The sequence below is a fragment of the Bos taurus genome, chromosome 3, assembly GCF_002263795.3.
Source record: "Bos taurus isolate L1 Dominette 01449 registration number 42190680 breed Hereford chromosome 3, ARS-UCD2.0, whole genome shotgun sequence".
In the NCBI taxonomy this organism is placed as follows: Eukaryota; Metazoa; Chordata; class Mammalia; order Artiodactyla; family Bovidae; genus Bos; species Bos taurus.
In genome coordinates, this window is record NC_037330.1 from 65755556 (window position 1) to 65775912 (window position 20357).

The window sequence follows — 20357 nt, forward strand, 5'->3', positions numbered from 1 at the left end:
GTGCCAGTAGTCCTTTATCTACAAAATGAAATAATGGAAGATGTTTTATTTAATGGCAAATGTAGATCACATGTTTTATGTAATTGTTGTTTAGTCACTAAGTCATGTCCAACTCTTGTGACTCCATGCACTGTAGACTGCCAGGCTCCTTCTGTCCATGGGGTTTCCCAGGCAAAAACACTGGAGTGAGTTGTCATTTCTTTCTCCAGGGGCTCTTCCCAACCCAGGGATCAGACCCCATCTCCTGCACTGGTAGGCGGGTTCTTTACCACTGACCCCATATACCCTATTTCCTTTCAGTAACTATAATTTTCTATTTTCCATAAAATAGTTTGCATTTTAACAAATAAAAATAAGTGAATTTTTATGAGGAGTAAAACTTAAATAATAATAAAAAATGTTTTAAATAAATGAACTTTCATGAATAAATAAAAATAAAACTCAAATGTTAAGAATGTGTCTTAATATCTAAATAAGTGAGCAAAATCATTGGAATCAATATAATTATCTTAGGGAAAATATTTTTTGAAACTTAATACATAACTATTTTTTTCTACAGAAATTGTGAATCCAGACTGCCATTTAGATAATGCCTGTGTTGCTGAAAATATTAATAAAACTTTAACAAAAGTGAGTAAAAGAGTTGAATTAAATTTTATTCTGTTTTGACATTTTAGTTTCAGTTATAATCTTTCCAAAGGCACATTTTTTTTAAGAGTAACAAACTGTTGATCTTCATGTAGAGTTGAAAATATTTACATATAAAGCTCCAAGTATTTTGTTTGGGTGTCAGATAAAATTAATTTGAAAATCCCCAAAATACTGAAGAAGACATATATTTAATATAAGTTACTTTTTCACTATTCTGTACACTGGCAAGTTATTACAACATGTTAAGAAATTTGGTGGGTAAAATAGTAAAAACACATTTTGATCACAGGGCATATCCACATTCTAAGGAGACATAGTTGTATGCAATTAGATTTTGTGCACCAAAGCAATATTATTCCAAAGAGTAAGACGTCCATGAAATTATTGTCCTATGATTAGAAGTGAGTTTCAACATGACTCATTAGCAATCAGGTAAAGCAAATTGCCATTTTATCATGTAAAAAAGTTTCTGGTTTACTAAAACCTAATTCAAATTAAGTCATAATTTATTATACATTTTAAAAGCTAGTTTAAAATGATAAATTCAAATGTACATTGCCTTTCTGAAGTAACTTCTGTGCTTTTTAAGCTATTTGCTAATCCTTTATAAATACTTTCAGGTTTCATTGCTTCATGTTGGGATTTAGTTGTAGTCTGATAGCTTATGTGTAGGAGTGAAAAAAACATATTTAACATGTAACCTGTATTCTTGTAAAGACCCAATAGTGCTTTAAGCTGGTTTTCTTTTTCTGAACTCATATTTGTTCAGATTAGACACATAGAAGAACCTGTGGCTTTGCTACGAGAAGTCTATAGAAATTCTTTGAAAGATCTTTCACCGATGGATATAATTGCATATACAGAAGTATTAGCTGAATCATCCCCACTATTGGGTTATATGAACAGCTCGAATTCAGCCAAGGACACCTCTTCTAATTCAACTCTTACTGTAAGTATGTTGAGCTTTAACTCAATATAAGTTTAAAAGTTTCCTTACATCTGTGATTAATGTAAGATTCCAACATTTTTAAAAGGTACACTTTTTTTCAACAGGAATTTGTAAAAACTCTGAATAATTTTGTTCAAAAGGATACATTTACAGTTTGGGACAAGTTATCTACAAATCAGAGAATAACTCATCTCACAAAACTGATACATACTGCTGAGCAGGCTACCTTAAGGATATCTCAGAACTTTCAAAAGACCACTCAGTTTGATACTAATTCAAGTGATATAGGTAAGAAGTCAAGGTCAATTTCAAGGCAATAGTGTTTTCCAAAGAAGCCATTCTCAAAAGAGATGAAAAGTATCTACACTGCCGTTAATTAAATTGGCAGTACAGACGTAAATGATGAAGCATATCACAAGAGTGGGTATGAATGAAGTTTGAATAAAAAGGATGAATGCATGAGATTTGTCTCCTACTTGCAACTTTCACCTTTTCCTATTTCTGAACTGTTTATCATTTAAATGCTCAGAGAACCTTACTTCCTTGTTATCTCATGACTTGGCAGGATCTGTCTTGACCGGTGATAGTATAAATAGATTTTCTGGATGTAATATATTTAAAGTCAAACTTTTATTGAATTATAACCCATATAAAGACAAATGTACTTATCAAATGAATATAAGTTGATGAATTTTCACAAAATGAACACATCTGTATAATAACACCTCAGAAGACCCCTCATCCCCCTTGCCAACCACTCCTGACCCCTAAAGGTAATGCCATCCTGACTTCTAACACCAGTTTACAAGCATAATTTTTATTGTTTCTGCAATAATCTGATTCTTATTTTTAACATTGAAATCCGTTGGGCATATATCTTTGTCATGAATGTAGTATATTTTAATTTCTCATTAGGAATCATTTGCCTTTCAGTAATATAAAGCAATTAACATAACAAATTAGAATATTTCCTGCTTTATGAAATCTCATGCTTGACACTTTTAAGAATCTGGATCAAACTGAGCTTGCCTGTAAAGTTGCTCTGAGGCAACAAGGTACACTTTCTGAAATAATCATCGCATACACCTCTATTATATTTTCTGGATACTATCCTGCTGTACAGTAGTAGATATACAAAAATCTTTATGTCATCAGGACTCACCAGTTACTCAAAATTAAGATAACAAGCATTGTGACTCACAAATTTCTGTATCCGTTCATGAAAAAGGTGACTATGCACAGGTAAGGAAATTATCACTCAAGAATTTAATTCAGTCACTCTGTATATAATAAATTATGTTGTAGATATAATCCTCTAGTACATTATAATTTCTTGTCTGCTTTAGTAATTATGATTTATAGCTTCTTTGTGTACATATTTTCTTTTATTAATAGAGATAGAATTAAATGATGAATGCTGTAGTGTAATAAAAAAACTATAAACTTGAATTAAATTTTTAAATACACATTATAATGTCTAGACATCATGTTCAGAATACATTCATTCTACCTGATGTAATTAAGAGTTGAAATATGATAATGATGGATCAAGTTCTTTCTAACTAAATATATTAATTAAACTAATGTCAGAGAATTTATTATTTTCATATTTTTGTTTCAGCTCTCAAAGCTTTCTTTTTTGATTCACATCACATAAAATATATTCATCCCCATATGAATATGGATGGAGATAATATAAAGATATTTCCAAAGAGAAAAACTGCATATGATTCAAATGGTAGGACTTTGACAAACTTATAAACAATATTTCAATGTTTTGCAATAAATACCATAGATTTGCTTGTATCATATGTGCTTATAACATGTGTGGTTTTCTATAGAAAAATATGCTTATACATAGAAATTCTATATTTGTATTTGATATTTTTATTATGATAAAAATACCTGGGGAGAATTTTAGCTCATATCTAGATTCTTCTTGTCCTTGACCCTCCAAATCTGTAATTGTCTAACACTGTTAGGATCCCAGTGGAAATATACAAAGGAACTGTCATTTTATTCCTCATTTTGCAGCAGTCAGTGGATGCCATAATTTTAATAAAGTCCTTTTAATAGTTCTTCAGAAATCCTTCATATTCCCCATTGTGAGCCTGAATTTGGGATTGTGTGAGGAAGACAAATAGAAATAGTTTTCAAAAAAGGTAGAAAGTTATTGTTTAAGCTTGAATTTCTCTTCTGTTCATTTCTTAGTCTTTGTACAGTAACTCTTCAACTAAACTAAAGGCAGGGTTTCTTAAGAAATGTGACCCAAGAGTGCTAGTACTAGCAGATGACTTTATAATTATCTAACTAACATCCTCATTTTATGGACAATAAAACTAAAGCACGAGAAGTTAATGGATTTATCTCTATATATGTAACAGATAATACAGAACTAAAACTTGAAGGGAAGGAGTTAACATAGAAACCAGCCCTGAACAGGTTTTCCTTGTCACCTAACCACAGACAAGCTAGCAGCTGCTATTCTAATTTAACCATTTATCTGTCCTCAGTGCAATGCACTTAGGAAAAAAAAAAAAAGTAACAACCCTGCTGATAATAGAAATATTGTTGTTTTCATATAGGTCAAAATATATTACCTAAAGAAAGCATGATTATAATATTTTCTCAAAGCAAGTATAGGTGATCATACATAAAATGGAAAATATATGTAATACACATATGTCACTTTATAGACATCATTTTATTTAAAAAAATACATTGTCTTTATTGTTAAAAAGCAGTTTGTGCTTTCATTCTCAGAAAAAATATCTTTTTAAAAAAATTTTTACAGCACTAATGGGAAATGTGTTTCTAATCCATTGATATTATCCTCTCAATTTTTTTCTTGTCATTTTTTATTCAAAAGTAGGGAACAGATGGCCATAAAAAAGAAAAAATAACTAAGCCATACTGCCATTGGACCCATGGTTCTTACCCCATTATATCATATTCTAATTAACCAAGCACACACATAATATTTAGGAGCAAATCCAAAGAATGTGTTAAACTGTTGTATTTTCAAAGACAACTTGAGTAGGATTTAGAAACTGAGGATAAAGACATTGAAAATACTTATCATAGTGACAGATGATAAAATTGTCATGGAATTAATATCTCAAAGAGATCCTGTCTGAGTGTACAGTAGGTTTGTTATATTTCATAATCATGCATGCAAACTCTGACATTTGAAAGGAACAGTAATACTGGCTCTCAAGAATGCAGAAGAAGAAAATTTGTTTTCCTCAAGGTTGAATCTTTAAAAGAAGGACAAGTGTAACAAACTGATCAAACCCATTCAATGATGTCTACATGCAATTATTCGTTTATTGACAAAATCTGTTAATGAAAACACGTATTAGTTAAAAGCTGCATAATGTCATCAGTAGGAAAATACAGGAGGCACAGATGGATTTTTAATATATTTTGTGTACTGAATTTTGGTGTCTGTCATTAATGAATGAACTGGTTTACAAAAATAGATACTGAACTGATATGAAAATTAAAAGCCAGATCAGGCCTAGAATTAGTGAGAAATTTAAAATAGGTTCCAAATGATAAAAATGAACAAATATTGAAACTATATTCAGAAAAAAATTAAAAAGGTATTTTGAACCATTCCATGTGGTATGCATCTTCTTTTACTCAAAATTGATGTTAAAAAATAGTTTCCTTTAAAAAAGATAGGAGTGATTCATAGTTTTAAATCCATGTTATCTTTATGCTGCTTCATTTGATTTTGAACCATCCCCTCCTACAACCTCTGAGAAGTTGCTTTTGTATGAATTTGTTCATCAACTGGACTAAGTCAGGTTCACCTAAGAGGTTTCCAGGTTCTGCTTCTGACCCAGGTCTGTCCATAGCAAATGCTGGGTTAGCTGCCAATCTCCTAGAGCCATCATAATTTCACTAGATCAAACATGGTATACTAACATTTCTCTGAGCTGACAGTTTAGGAAAATATGTAACGTATCTGAATGTCAGCAAGACTCTTAGCGGTGTCTTTGGTACCTTTCTAGACTGAGATAGAAAGCATATTGATATATTTTTGCAACTTCTAGCTCACATAATGATATCCAAAGAATACTATTTACTAATAAATATATTAAATTGTGATGTGGAGAGTTCCAGCTTTGTATCACAATCCTTTGTTTTTGATGACATTGTTACATTTGTATTAATGATTGTGATTATTTTGTGCTTTTCAGATTATTTACTGGTGTCACAAATTTGAGGAAACAAATGAATATGGTAGAGTTATTCCTAAGTTGTTCAAGCATCGAAGCAAGCATATAATGTTTCCAGTTATTAAGTATAGCAATAATCATCTTAATATAGCATCTTAAATTTTACAGACAGCTCTCATATAGTGACAGTACATGGTCTCCACCTTATCCAAGTAGATAGCCAGGGGGAGTATCACTATTCACTCATGATGTTTTACATGAGAATGTTCACGTTTACCCAGGGACAGACAAGTGTAAGCAATGACTAAAACCAGAACTTCTAATTCTAAATAAATAAATTCTGAATATAAATTCCTCAATTTACTGTCTATTATTCTATACAGCAGAGAAGTTACATGACCTAAGTGAAGATGGGAATTTTAAAAGACAATAGATGCTGATGTTGAGTTGTTCACACAATTAATATCAGTGATAATGAACTTCTACAAAAACAGAGGCAATTTGAGATCCAGTAAAGTAGGTGCAGAGTCCAGGCTAAGGAAAAAATAGTCATGAGATAGTATGGACTGATCTGGTAGCATTTCTAGTATTGGGTTTTGTGCTACATCTGGGGAGTCTGAGGGTGCAGATAAATGGCTGCCTTGAAAGACAATAAATTCCCTACCCTGAGACTGCGTATGTCATCAATTTAAATAGGAAACATTTCAGTGGGCATGAGGCTGAACTCAGTGGCATCTCACAACTCTTCAGTTATAAACTTTCTTAACACTATAAATCTTTTTTGTTATACAATAATTTTTTACCAGTATCTTTCTAATTCATGCACTTGTCCAGCAATGTAGTAAGTCAAGATTTTATTTTTCAAGTAAGTATACCTAACACCTTGGTTCTTACTCAGCACTTAGATGTAAATTTATCTAGGACAGAATTTCTCCTAACTATAGTTTGTGCCAAGGAGATGCTACAATCCATGATCAGAGTCATAGAGGTCAGAGAACCTGTTTTAATATTGTTTGATGATGTGAGCATAGATATAATAAGACCCACATTTCAGTATCTGGGAATGTGTATAACTGCCTCTTCTATGTTTATTTTAAGAATTTTTCTGAATGCCTTTATTTGATTGACAGGCAGTGTTGCAGTTGCATTTTTATATTATAAGAGCATTGGTCCTCTGTTTTCATCATCTGACAACTTATTGGAACCTCAAAGTTATGATAAAGCTGAAGAAGAGAGAAGAGTCATCTCTTCAGTAATTTCACTCTCAATTAGCTCAAACCCACCCACATTATACGAACTTGAAAAAGTAACATTTACATTAAGTCACATAAAGGTAAGTTGAAATTCCAGTGACTATTGATTATTATTGTGAAACATTCAAAGAAATGAGTTTTTTTGTTGTGTCACTTTAATTATATGTGAATTCTTGAGTTTAAACCTACAAATTCAAAATCAAAGAGTAAAAGGCGAAAGATTTATACGATCTGAAGAGAAACCAGATTCATTTTGATATTTAGCAAAACTAATACAATTATGTAAAGTTTAAAAATAAAATAAAATTAAAAAAAAAATCAAAGAGTAAAGTGATTTCAGCTAATTTTTCTATAAAATATTTTGGGGGCTTCCCCAGTGGCTCGGAATTTGCCTGCCAATACAGGAGACAAGGGTTCAATCCCTGGTCTGGGAAGACCCTGCATGCCACAGAGCACCTAAGCACATGCACCTCAACTATTGAGGCTGTGCTCTAGAGCCCAGGAACCGCAACTGTTGAGCCCACATGCTCCGAACTACTGAAGCCCACATCCTAGAGCGCATGCTCTGCAACTAGAGAAGCCACTGCAAAGAGAAGCCCACGCAAGGCAGCTAAAGCATAGCCCCTGCTTGCTGAAAGTAGAGAAAGCCCACACAGCACTGAAGATCCATCACAGCCAAAAATATTAAAACAAATAAAATGAGCTAAATCAAAAAAATGTGTAGCTAAAAATAAATAGCTTGGTACTTTCAGTGCTTTTTATACTTTCTAATGAATACCAAAGAATTTTAGGTATTTGATCTCTGAAATTAAACTACATTTTAGTTTTAAAAGTGCATTTTTCATTTTGGAAATCTCTGTACCTTCAAGGAATAAGTTATAAAAACATATCAAAGAGACAAATATTACTTTTGTAATGAGGGAAATGTTTGGTTAATAATTGTCATATAAAACAATATTTGGAGGGATTTGGGTGCTGATTACAGTGAAATCATAGAGAAGTTTATAATGTTTTTTCCTAAAGAAAGTATCTGAGACCACTTTACTCTTTTTTTTTTTTCACTTTACTCTTTTATTGTTATTCTAAATCTTTTTTCAAATCCATATATAATTAAAACCATATAATGAAAAAAATATGATTAGAAATAACCAAGCATTTAGGTTTTCTATAGACCTAAAAGTGAACGGGAAAACACGAAATCATATGGTTTGCTGCATACCGTTGATGGTTTCTTGGGCTTTCAATTGAATTTCAGTCCCAGTACATGATTAAAGTGCCTCAGAAGCTCCATTTAGAGAACCTTGAAGCTGGGCAAGGTTGTCATGCAAATTGAAAATTGTATTTGCATGTTTATGAGAAACAGGGGACTCAAAGAACATATAGTCAACCTTCCATATCCACAGGTTCCACATCCATGAATTCAACCAAACACAGATGGAAAATATTTGAGGGGAAAAAATTCCAGAAAGTTCCAAAAAGCAAAACTTGAATTTATTGCAGGCCATCAATTATTTACATAGCATTTACATTTTATTGTATATTATAAGTAATCTAGAGATGATTTAAAATATCTGAGAAGATGTGCATAAATTAGATGCAAACCCTATTTTCTGGAAGTCACTCAAGCATCTGTGGTTTTCAGGATGCACAGGAGTCCTGGAATCAATCACCTGTGGCTATCAAGGGATCACTATATATGCTTACATACAATCCAGATTTGTCACTGTAAAGAAAGATGCCTGATGTAGAGAGAAACTAAAGTGTATGGAAAATCCAAATAACTAGTAGCTCAGACCTAAACATTGATAGGCATTCTGCTGAGGGAAAAAGAAGGAGTGAAATGTTTTAAGAATGGAAAATAAGTTTAGATATTTTCAGATACTAAATGCAAATGACCTTTTGATCCTAGAAAAAAATACATTGTTCTTTTACGTGGCCTCATGGTTTTTCTATGTTATTTTAATTGGGGTGTAATTGCTTTACAATATTGTATTAGTTTCTTCTGTATAATAAAGATAATCAGCTATATATGTATAAATTTCCCTCCCTCTTGAACCTCCCTTCCACCCCACCCCCCATCCTACCCATCTAGGCCATCCAAAGCCTTCAGCTGAGCTCCCTGTGCTGTACAGCAGTTTCCCACTAGCTGTTTTACATATTTGTTGTTATTCTTCAGTTACTCAGTCATGTCTGACTCTTTGCAACCCCATGGACTGCATCATGACAGGCTTCCCAGTCCTTCACTGTCTCCCAGAGCTTGCTCAAACTTATATCCATTGAGTCGGTGATGCCATCTCATCCTCTGTCGTCCCCTTCTTCGCCTGCCTTCAATCTTTCCCAGCGTGAGGGTCTTTTCTAATAGGTCAGTTCTTCACATCAGGTGGCCAAAGTACTGGAGCTTCAGTTTCAGTATCAGTCCTTTCAATGAATATTCAGAGTTTATTTCTTTTAGGAGTGACTGGTTTGATCTCCTTGCTGTCCAAGAGACCCTCAAGAGTCTTCTCCAACACCACAGTTCAAAAGCATCAATTCTTTGGCACTGAGCTTTCTTTATAGTCCAGCTCTCACATCCATACATGACTACTGGAAAAACCATAGCTTTGTCGGCAAAGTAATGTCTCTGCTTTTCAATACGCTGTCTAGGTTGGTCATAGCTTTTCTTCTAAGGGGCAAGCGTCTTTTAATTTCATGGCTGCAAAAAACATCTGCAGTGATTTTGGAGCCAAAAAAAACAAAATCTCTCACTATTTCCATTGTTTCCCCATCTATTTGTCATGAAGTGATGGGACGAGATATCTTGATCTTAGTTTTCTGAATGTTGAGTTTTAAGCCAGCTCTTTTACTCTCCTCTTTCACCTTCATCATGAGGCTCTTTAATTCTTCTTCATTTTCTGCCATAAGGGTGGTGTCCTCTGCATATTGGAGGTTATTGATATTTCTCCCAGAAATCTTAATTCCAGCTTGTGCTTTGTCCAGCCCGGCATTTCATATGATGTACTCTGCATATAAGTTAAATAAGCAGAGTGACAGTATACGAGCTTTGACATACTCCATTCCCAATTTGGAACCAGTCTATTGTTCCATGTCTGATTCCAGCTGTTGCTTCTTAACCTGCAAACAGGTTTTGCAGGAGGCAAGTAAGGTGGTCTGATATTCCCACCACTTTAAGAATTTTCCACAGCCTTAGGAAGCATCACTATGAACAAAGCTAGTGGAGGTGATGGAATTCCAGTTGAGCTATTTCAAATCCGGAAAGATGATGTTGTGAAAATACTACACTGAATATGCCAGCAAATTTGGAAAACTCAGCAGTGGCCACAGGACTGGAAATGGGTCAGTTTTCATTCCAGTTCCAAAGAAAGGCAATACCAAAGAATGCTCAAACTGTCGCACAGTTGCACTCATCTCACACGCTAATAAAGTGATGCTTAAAATTCTCCAAGCCAGGCTTCAGCAATATGTGAACCGTGAACTTCCAAACATTCAAGCTGGTTTTAGAAAAGGCAGAGGAACCAGAGATCAAATTGCCAATATCTGCTGGATCGTCAAAAAAACAAGAGAATTCCAGAAAAACATCTATTTCTGCTTTATTGACTATGCCAAAGCCTTGACAGTGCGGATCACAATAAACTGTGGAAAATTCTGAAAGAGATGGAAATACCAGACCACCTGATCTGCCTCCTGAGATATCTGTATGCAGGTCAGGAAGCAACAGTTAGAACTGGACATGGAACAACAGACTGGTTCCAAATAGGAAAAGGAGTACGTCAAGGCTGTATATTATCACCCAGCTTATTTAACTTATATGCAGAGTATATCATGAGAAATGCTGGGCTGGAGGAAGCACAAACTAGAATCAAGATTGCCAGGAGAAATATCAATTACCTCAGATATGCAGATGATACCACCCTTATGGCAGAAAGTGAAGAAGAACTAAAGAGCCTCTTGATGAAAGTGAAAGAGGAGAGTGAAAAAGTTGGCTTAAAGCTCAGCATTCAGAAAACTAAGATCATGGCATCCGGTCCCATCACTTCATGGCAAATAGATGGGGAAACAGTGGAAACAGTGTCCGACTTTATTTTTCTGGGCTCCAAAATCACTGCAGATGGTGACTGCAGCCATGAAATTAAAAGATGCTTACTCCTTGGAAGGAAAGTTATGACCAACCTAGATAGCATATTAAAAAGTAGAGACATGACTTTGCCAACAAAGGTCCATCTAGTCAAGGCTATGGTTTTTCCAGTGGTCATGTATGGATGTGAGAGTTGGACTATAAAGAAAGCTGAGTGCCAAAGAATTGATGCTTTTGAACTGTGGTGTTGGAGAAGACTCTTGAGAGTCCCTTGGACTGCAAGGAGATCCAACCAGTCCATCCTAAAGGAGATCAGTCTTGGGTATTCATTGGAAGGACTGATGTTGAAGCTGAAACTCCAATACTTTGGCCACCTGATGCAAAGAGCTGACTCATTTGAAAAGACCCTGATGCTGGCAAAGATTGAAGGCAGCAGGAGAAAGGGACAACAGAGGATGAGATGGTTGGATGGCATCACCAACTCAATGGACATGGGTTTGGGTGGACTCTGGGAGTTGGTGATGGACAGGGAGGCCTGACGTGCTGCGGTTCATGGGGTTGCAAAGAGTCAGACACGACTGATCAACTGAAGTGTACTGAACTGAACTGAATTGAATAGTTTGTTGTGATCCACAAAGTCAAACCTTTAGTCAATGAATCAGAAGTAGATGTTTTTTCTGGAATTCTCTTGCTTTTTATGTGACCTAACAGATGTTGACAATTTGATCTCTGGTTTCTCTGCCTTGCCTATGTGTTGGTAGTTTGGTTTAGTCACTACATTGTGTCCAACTCATGACCCTGACTGTAGCTGGCCAGGCTCCTCCCTCTGTGGGATTTCTCAGGCAAGAATACTGAGGGGTTGCCATTTCCTTCCCCAGGGGTTCTTCCTGACCCAGGGATCAAACCTGGGTCTCCTGCATTGCAGGCATATTCCTTACTGATTGAGCCACCAGAGAAGCCAATATAATTTTATGCATGGTAGTGTACATATGGGCTTCCCTACTGACTCAGTAAAGAATCTGCCTGTGATGGGGAGACCTGGATTTGATCCCTGGGTCAGGAAGATCCTCTGGAGAAAGGAATGGCCACCCACTCCAGTGTTCTTGCCTGGAGAATCCCAAGGACAAAGGAGCCTGGTGGGATTCAGTCTATGGGATCGCAAGATTTGGATGCGGAATAGTGACTAAACCACCAGCAATATTTTCTTTAATAAATATTTAATCTGAAGATTTATGTTTGATTCTGCTTTACTCCACTTATCAATGATTTGTTATTGTTGTTTAGTCACTGAGTCATGTCCAACTCTTTTGCAACCCCATGGACTATAGTCTGCCAGGCTCCTCTGTCCATGGGATTTCCCAGGCAAGTATACTGCAGTAGGTTGCCCTTTCCTTCTGCAGGGGATCTTCCAAACTCAGAAATTGAACCCACATCTCCTGCTTGGCAGGTGGATTCTTTACCCCCGAGCCACCAGGTCTTAAATACAGTTTTGACATATCTTAGTCTCTTAATACAATATCCTCTTCACAAGGCTCTTTGGAGGATCAGATTAAACAAAGTGGGTGAGAAAGCACGTGGTTAACTGTAAATTGTTGTATAATTGTAAATAGTTTTATTTCTAAAAGATAAACTAGCATAGATATATAGCATTCTATGAATAACTTATTAAAACTTAAAGTGCATTAGGTATTGTATTGTGATTAGTTAATATATGATAAGGAGAACTCTGCTACGTATTGAACAATCATCCTGTAATCTGTTTGATCAGCCCCTGTGATCTATGATCTTACACTCACCACACTTTACCTCATTCATTACTGGAACTGCATTGGCTTCTAGATATATCTGGAAAACGTTCGTTGAGTCTCACTTCAGAGCTTTTCTGTTTTCCATTCCAGCTGTCAGAACCCTCTGTTCCCAAGTCTTTAGGGCTCACAGTGTCACTTAATTGAAGTATTTTCTTAAACATCTTTTCCTGTGAGAAGCCTCCTCAAGATTAATCCTGCTCTCATTTCCCTGGCGTTTTTAATAATTTCTCATCTTCTCATTAGAATATAAAGTCAGCAATACAAACACTTTTTCTGTTTTGTTCAGTGTTTTATTTTTAGCACCTGGATCAATGACTAACAGCTAGTGCATACTCAATAAATATTTGTTGAAGATAATAAAGATATGTCGTGCCCCATTCTAGATAAGATACATGATAGTGCTCAGTTGTGTCTGACTCTTGGCCACCCCATGGCCTCTAGCCCTTTGGGCTCCTCAGTCCCTGGAATTTTCCAGGCAAGAACACTGGAATAGGTTGCCATTTCCTCCTCCCGGGGATCTTCCTGACTCAGGAGTTCAACCCTGGTCTCCTGCATTTCCTGCATTAGCAAGCAGATTCTTTATCACTGAGCCCCCTGGGAAGCCCCTACGTGATCTCAGTTGATAATAATTCTCACAACTACATGAAACAGAAGTGATCAAATATAGCATGGTCGTAGGAAAAACTTCAGTTCTTTCACACAACAGCAGCACTCTCTTATTAGTGTTGATTTTATGCTTTACCTTTTAGGCGTGGTTTTAATTATATTGTTATGCAAAATAGTATTTTAAATATAACTGAAATGATATCATATGTGTGACTCTTTTCTCATCAGTGAAATGTCTCTTTTTCAGACCACAGATAAATATAAGAGTCAGTGTGCATTCTGGAACTACTTACCTGACACCATGAATGGCAGCTGGTCTTCAGAGGGCTGTGAGCTGACACACTCGAATGATACCCACACCTCGTGCCGCTGTAACCATCTGACACATTTTGCAATTTTGATGTCTTCTGGTTCTTCTATTGTAAGGCAATTTCCCACTTCACATTTCTAAATCTGGCTTTGCTTTTTTTCTTGTTTTTCACGTTGTTCAAGACAATAATTAATTATTATATGTTCTTTGGATGTAAATAGCATTAATTTATTGATATGATCTCAACATTACCTTTTTTAGTCTCTCTTTTCTTACCTGCGTTCTATGACATATAGTTTAAATCCTTGATTGTTTTTAGTGTAAGACTTACCAGTCTATAATAGCTAGTAGGTTATATATCAGATTTCTATCCAGACTTTAGTTTTTAATGCTGCTTTTAGGAACCATTTGTACATTTTAAAAGATCATGAACTTTAAGGGCTTTTCCCTTTGTATTGAAAGTTTATTTTTACTGATGACAGATTCATTTAAATCTCTGATACCTGGTCAGTAAGTGTTATTAGCATATCTGTAACAAATACAGTTTTTTAATAATGTAGAATGCCACAGAATTTTAGACATGAAAAATCTCACTAAAGTAAAAAGCTTCAGATTATGTATTTTACATCATAATATCTTGCTTTTACATTGTATAATTTTTTTATTTTGTAATCTTTAGATTGCAGTCTCATTTCTATACAAAACTTAGAATTCATCAAATTCTTATTGTGACTAAATAAATCTGCCTAACCGTAATGTCAGTGATAAAAATTTTTTTTTTTTCCTGAATGAAAGGTGATTTTTTTCTGAATGTTAAATAAACTAAGGTGCCTCTGTTATGTATATAAAACCATCTGGTTAGAGTGAAACCAAACTTTCCCATTTCAAAGTCTCTCACCTATACTATTTTGTTATTCTATTTATGCAGCATTTATGATACCTTCATTTAATGTGTTTAAATGAATTACTGCATAGAAATAAGACTTATTCTTGTCACTGATAAATCTGCTTTAATTAACCATTTTCACATTACAATAATGAATTGCCTTGCTAATATCAAGAAACTGATGGTGATAACATTGTTAAACCATATACTAATATACACTATGCTTAGAAAAAAAATCACTAATTATAGAACTGTTAAAGTGCTATGTGATTTATATCAGATTTCTGTGAATATTAAGCATATTCAGAAGTACAGAGTTTTCTCATCTAAATGCACATTTGTATTTTTACATTTTAGGAACAGTTCGATTAATGTTTCACCGAAAAAGAAAGTTCATTATATGTTGCAGTTCCTTTGACAAGCTACTGAGTTAAGTCTCTTAACAGCTGTATTATTATTTTCCCTTAGGGTATTAAAGATTATAATATTCTTACAAGGATCACTCAGCTAGGAATAATTATTTCACTGATTTGCCTTGCCCTATGCATTTTTACCTTCTGGTTCTTCAGTGAAATTCAAAGCACGAGGACAACAATTCACAAAAATCTCTGCTGTAGCCTGTTCCTTGCTGAACTTGTTTTTCTTGTTGGGATAAATACAAATACCAATAAGGTATGTAGATCTCTCTTACTCTCTGCTTTCTAAATTTTTACTTTCCTAAATATATATGTAATAGAAACATGACTTGGAATTAAGGGCTTGGTGGAGCAAACACACTATATACTTTGTTCTTAAAGCTTTTCTAAGTTTGAAATGCTAACATATATTAGCAACTTGATGATTAGTTCCATTAACCACAGTGGCCCTCATGATGAACTGTAAAAAGAAATAACCTTGTTTTGTTTTGGTTTGGTTTGTCTCTACATGGCCATTAAACAAAAGTAGAGGGGAGAAAGATACTAGAAAACAAATGTTTATCGTATGACAGGGACAGAACACAAAAGAGGTTAGAATTCATAGGTTGAAATTTGATAAATTAGCTCAGCCTAGTATCTGCACTTTTATAATAACCATTTTCCACCATTAATGATCTAGAGCCTTGTCAAATTTCTCCCATATTGATTTAGACTGACCTAAGGTGAGATAAAACAAGCAACAACTTTATTAGGTGAAATGACTCTGAGAGCAGATGGGAAGATAAAGACATGGAGAGCCATCAGGCCGAGATGCAGGTCTGAGCCTGAGTGAAGAAGGAAAGAAGGAAGAAAGGACTAGTGGTAGAAGTAGAAGCACCTTGGGCTTGCCAGTGGTAAAGAACCCACCTGACAATGCAGGAGATGTGAGAGATGCAAGGTCCATCCCTGGGTCGGAAAGATCCCCTGGAGGAGATGGTGTGGAAACCCACTCCAGTATTCTTGCCTGGAGAATCCCTCACAGAGGAATCTGATGGATTACAGTCCATGAGGTCACAAATAGTTGGACACAACTGAAGTGATTTGCCATGCACAGAAACACTTTAGAAAGCAGGGCAGTTGAGGAAAGCTCAGCTTGCCTGTGAAGTAGTCCTTTCAGAAGACCCTCAACCAAAGTCACATGGCAAGTCTCAAGAAGAGTAATGTCTTGCTGTGCTCAGTTAATGGCTATCAGCGGTCAGTCCTAAAGGAAATCAACCCTGAATATTCATTGAAAGGACCGATGCAGAAGGTGAAGCCCCAATACTTGGGCCACCTGATGGGAAGAGCCAACTCATTGTAAGAGACTCTGATGCTGGGAAAGATTGAAGGCAAAAGGAGAAGGGGGCAGCAGAGGATGAGATGCTTGGATGGCATCACCAACTCAATGGATATGGATTTGAGCAAACTCTGGGAGATAATAAAGGAAAGGGAAGCCTGACATGCTGCAGTCCTTGGGGGTCTCACCAAGTCTGACATGACTTAGCGAGTGAATAACAACAACAGCCATCAGAAATCCCGGGCACATCAGTGGCTTTCCTATGCAGCTGCTGCAGCCCACTCTGCAGCTGGAGACCAGAGAAATACATCAACATGACCACAGAACCTTCAGTTGCCTCCATATTTCCATTCTTTTTAGTGATCTTCCAAGTAGTGGAGGTAACCATCAGTTATCAATGTTCTCTTCTGAAGTAGATGCCACAAAGCACCTATTTAATATAATATATGCTAAATTGTAAACTCCATTCTGTTTTTGTTTGTTTTTCAATGGTATTTATAACATCATTCATTTTTGTGTATTCCCACTATCCTCCAATGCATAATTCCCCTGTCTTCATCCCATCATTATCCTCATCACAAAACTGTTTTTTTCAGTCTTTCTTTTCAATTCTATGTTTCACCTGTCAAATTCTCCCCATTTTCAAGCCGTATTTCAAATTTCACTTCTTCATTAAAGTGGTTCCCAGATTTTAATCATCATCTCCAACCTTATATACTGCTCTAAAATATATTTTAGTAGGTAATCTCTTTATGATTGACTTATACTCTATTAAGTGTAGTAAGTATTTAAATATTATTATGTTATCTCACCAGTAATTGTGTTGTGTGTGTGTGTGTTAGTCACTCAGTCATGTGAGACTCTTTGTGACCCCATAAACTGTAGCCCACCAGGCTCCTCTGTTCATGGAATACTCCAGGCAAGAATACTGGAGTGGGTTGCCATTTACTTCTCCAAGGGATCTTCCTGACCCAGGCATCAAACCCGGGTCTTCCACATTATGGGCAGATTCTTTACCACCAGAGCCACCAGGGAAGCCCAATTGTGTTAGTTCTGTTAATACAGAAATGTATAACTGCTTCATTTGTTATTTCTTCATTTCTAACTATAGTTCTAAGTATGAAGTCAGTACTAATAGATAACATTTTACTGAAATCCATCTCAAATGTACCTGTTAATCTTGTAACTTAAAGTGAATATATAATGGGTATTTTTGTAAAATATATCATCATTTATTCATTTGTTTTATTAATTCAGTACCCTCTCTTATTTATTTTCATTCTTTGAGCACAATTAAAATAAAGATATCTCCAAAACAGAAATCAGCTCAAATCACAGCACAGTCACTGAGATAATCATGGTTGCATGTGACCAATCCACAGTTTATCACATAAGTGTATAAAAAGTATAAATCTCTAGACAAGACTAGCAACTTAATTCTATTACAGGACTGATGAGTGTTGCACTTCGGTGAAGCACAGTTCTTTTAAATCAGGTGGAAGTGCTACAATTAAAAAGCTTGACATCTGACAAGGATATTTTACTGTGATCAAGCATTATATAAAATAGTATAATTTATAGAGAAAGTCAATATTTTATGTTACAATAATGTTAAAATAAGCATTGCTTATGGTTTTATTCTTTCTTTGTTGTCTAGCTCTTCTGTTCCATCGTTGCTGGGCTGCTGCACTACTTCTTTTTAGCTGCCTTTGCATGGATGTGCATTGAAGGCATCCACCTCTATCTCATTGTTGTAGGAGTCATCTATAACAAAGGATTTTTGCACAAGAATTTTTATATTTTTGGCTATCTCAGCCCAGCTGTGGTAGTTGGATTTTCAGCATCATTAGGATACAGATATTATGGCACCACCAAAGTGTAAGTTAAGATGTTCTCATAAATATTTGATATGCAATTCTGAATAAGCTGTGTATATCACTGAAACTCTTGCTTTGTCGAAGTACATACAAACATAAGTATAGATTTTATCTATTATTTACTTTTCAGATGTTGGCTTAGCACAGAAAACAACTTTATCTGGAGTTTTATAGGACCAGCCTGTCTAATCATTCTTGTAAGTATATTTTAAAATTGCGGTTAGAATTCGGAAAAGTGTTGATTTAAAAGTGCTTAAAATTCTCAGCAATCAGTCTTCACTTTGAGAGGAAAATTTATTTTGCGCACTTTACTATAAATCATTTATTAACACTATAAACATTGCTTCACTAATAAGAAAAAATATACATCTTAAACTCAAAGCTATTACAGTTCACTTGCACCTCTTGGGAGGATGTATTTTTGCATTACTTGTAAGAAAAGCATTTTTCACTTATCAGTAGTATCTCAGCATACTTCAGTACTGAGAGTGTGCCAACCAGCTGATAATCTGGCATTTCAGATGTTTACGTTATTTAATCTTTTATCAATGATCAGTGATCTTTGAAGATTAGACTGTCATCTTTATAGTTTTATCATCCTTATGTACCCTGTCATCAGGAAAGTGATTTCAAACTAAATTGCAACATCAGAGACAAGAACCCACTATTTCCCATGAGCAGACAAGTCATATATTGATAGCCCTATTTCAGTTGGGAAGAGGGCCTTTTAATTCTTATTGGAAGTGGTTTCAAACCTACAAATTTGGCAGCTGTTATATGTTCCATTCTAAATAAAGACATTTTTATATGTCTCCAGAGCATGTCTAAGTGCCGTAAGTTTTCAAAGCCATTCTGAATATAATAGTCTGTCAGGGAATCTGGGAGGTCTGACTGCTCTACAATAGAATGAATTGTTAATGGAGGAGTTGTGACAATATTTTGGACAACTTTGTCCCATATGTTTTGACCATAAGTTAGATATCTTTTTGAATTTTTTTCCTCTCAGTCTTTCCCCATGTGCTTTTATGGTTGTGAGGAAGCTGCTAAATGGAAAAAGACTTGAAATGCAAAGCAGAGGATTTTTATCAAGGTTTATTGTTTAATGGCATGAGTGAAAGTGCATTTAGAGACTATATTTCCTAAAGATTGCAGAAAAATTGTTTATAATTCTGACAATGAGGCTAGCAATAGAAAAAGAAAACACTTGCAAGATTTCAGCTAAAACAGCTTCAGAGTTAATTTAGAATTGAAAAATTTTCAACTATGTGAGAATATAGGTTGAATATGTCCCATCCATGAATTTTCATGTGTTTCCCTGATATGGGCATTCTGTGTATAGGTCCTATCTATATATTGTTATTGTACTTATTCCTTCTCTACAGAGTGGACCACCTCTGATACTGTTTTGTACAAGTGAAAGTTCTGTGGATCAGTGATCCTTAGAGTTTAGAGGAACGTATGAGCTAGGAATTATCTGAAAACAGGAAAAAATAACAAACATACTTCTCTAAAGTAAGAAATGGAAAGTGTTCCCTGAAATTATTTTTTTACTCTTGCTGCTATAACGGGAGAGATAACTGGATTCTCTTATGGTAAGATGGATGGACTTTAGAAAGGATATCCAAAAATGAGTCCTGTAAACTTTCCTAGAAACCTAAATGAACAGGGTCACACTGTCCTAGTCTGAAATCAATGAACCAATGTGTCTTCCATACAGTTTCTGTATATTAATCATTCCATTTAACTAGAGGGTCATACAGGCCCCTTAGTTTTACTCTAAAACTGAATACCGTTTATCTTTTATAAATATTTAAAACAGAAGAAATTCTTTAAATAATTATTGAATGAAAGTGAATTCCTTTACTCTAGTTATCTCATTTTCTGTGCTAATTTTGGCATATTATTAACTGACTTAGCAGCAGCAGCTCACTTTCTGTGTTAATGCTGGCATATTATTATTAAGCAGTATGATACATTAAGTAAAACTTTTCCTGAATAGTATTGAGTTGTCCCAGAATAGTATTGAG

The 20357-nt window shown here is 35.1% G+C and overlaps 1 protein-coding gene across 4 annotated transcripts in view; it reads left to right on the forward strand.

Annotated features, from left to right (window-relative positions):
• The window catches only part of ADGRL4 (adhesion G protein-coupled receptor L4), a 140907-nt gene that overhangs the window by 88093 nt on the left and 32457 nt on the right, over positions 1 to 20357 (forward strand). For all 4 annotated transcript variants that reach the window (NM_001076908.2, XM_059884708.1, XM_010803395.4 and 1 more), the window contains 9 exon segments: positions 560 to 630; positions 1421 to 1600; positions 1705 to 1888; positions 3222 to 3338; positions 6918 to 7120; positions 13774 to 13947; positions 15191 to 15394; positions 18111 to 18331; positions 18461 to 18527. In NM_001076908.2, the coding sequence (NP_001070376.1) occupies positions 560 to 630; positions 1421 to 1600; positions 1705 to 1888; positions 3222 to 3338; positions 6918 to 7120; positions 13774 to 13947; positions 15191 to 15394; positions 18111 to 18331; positions 18461 to 18527 (1421 nt within the window).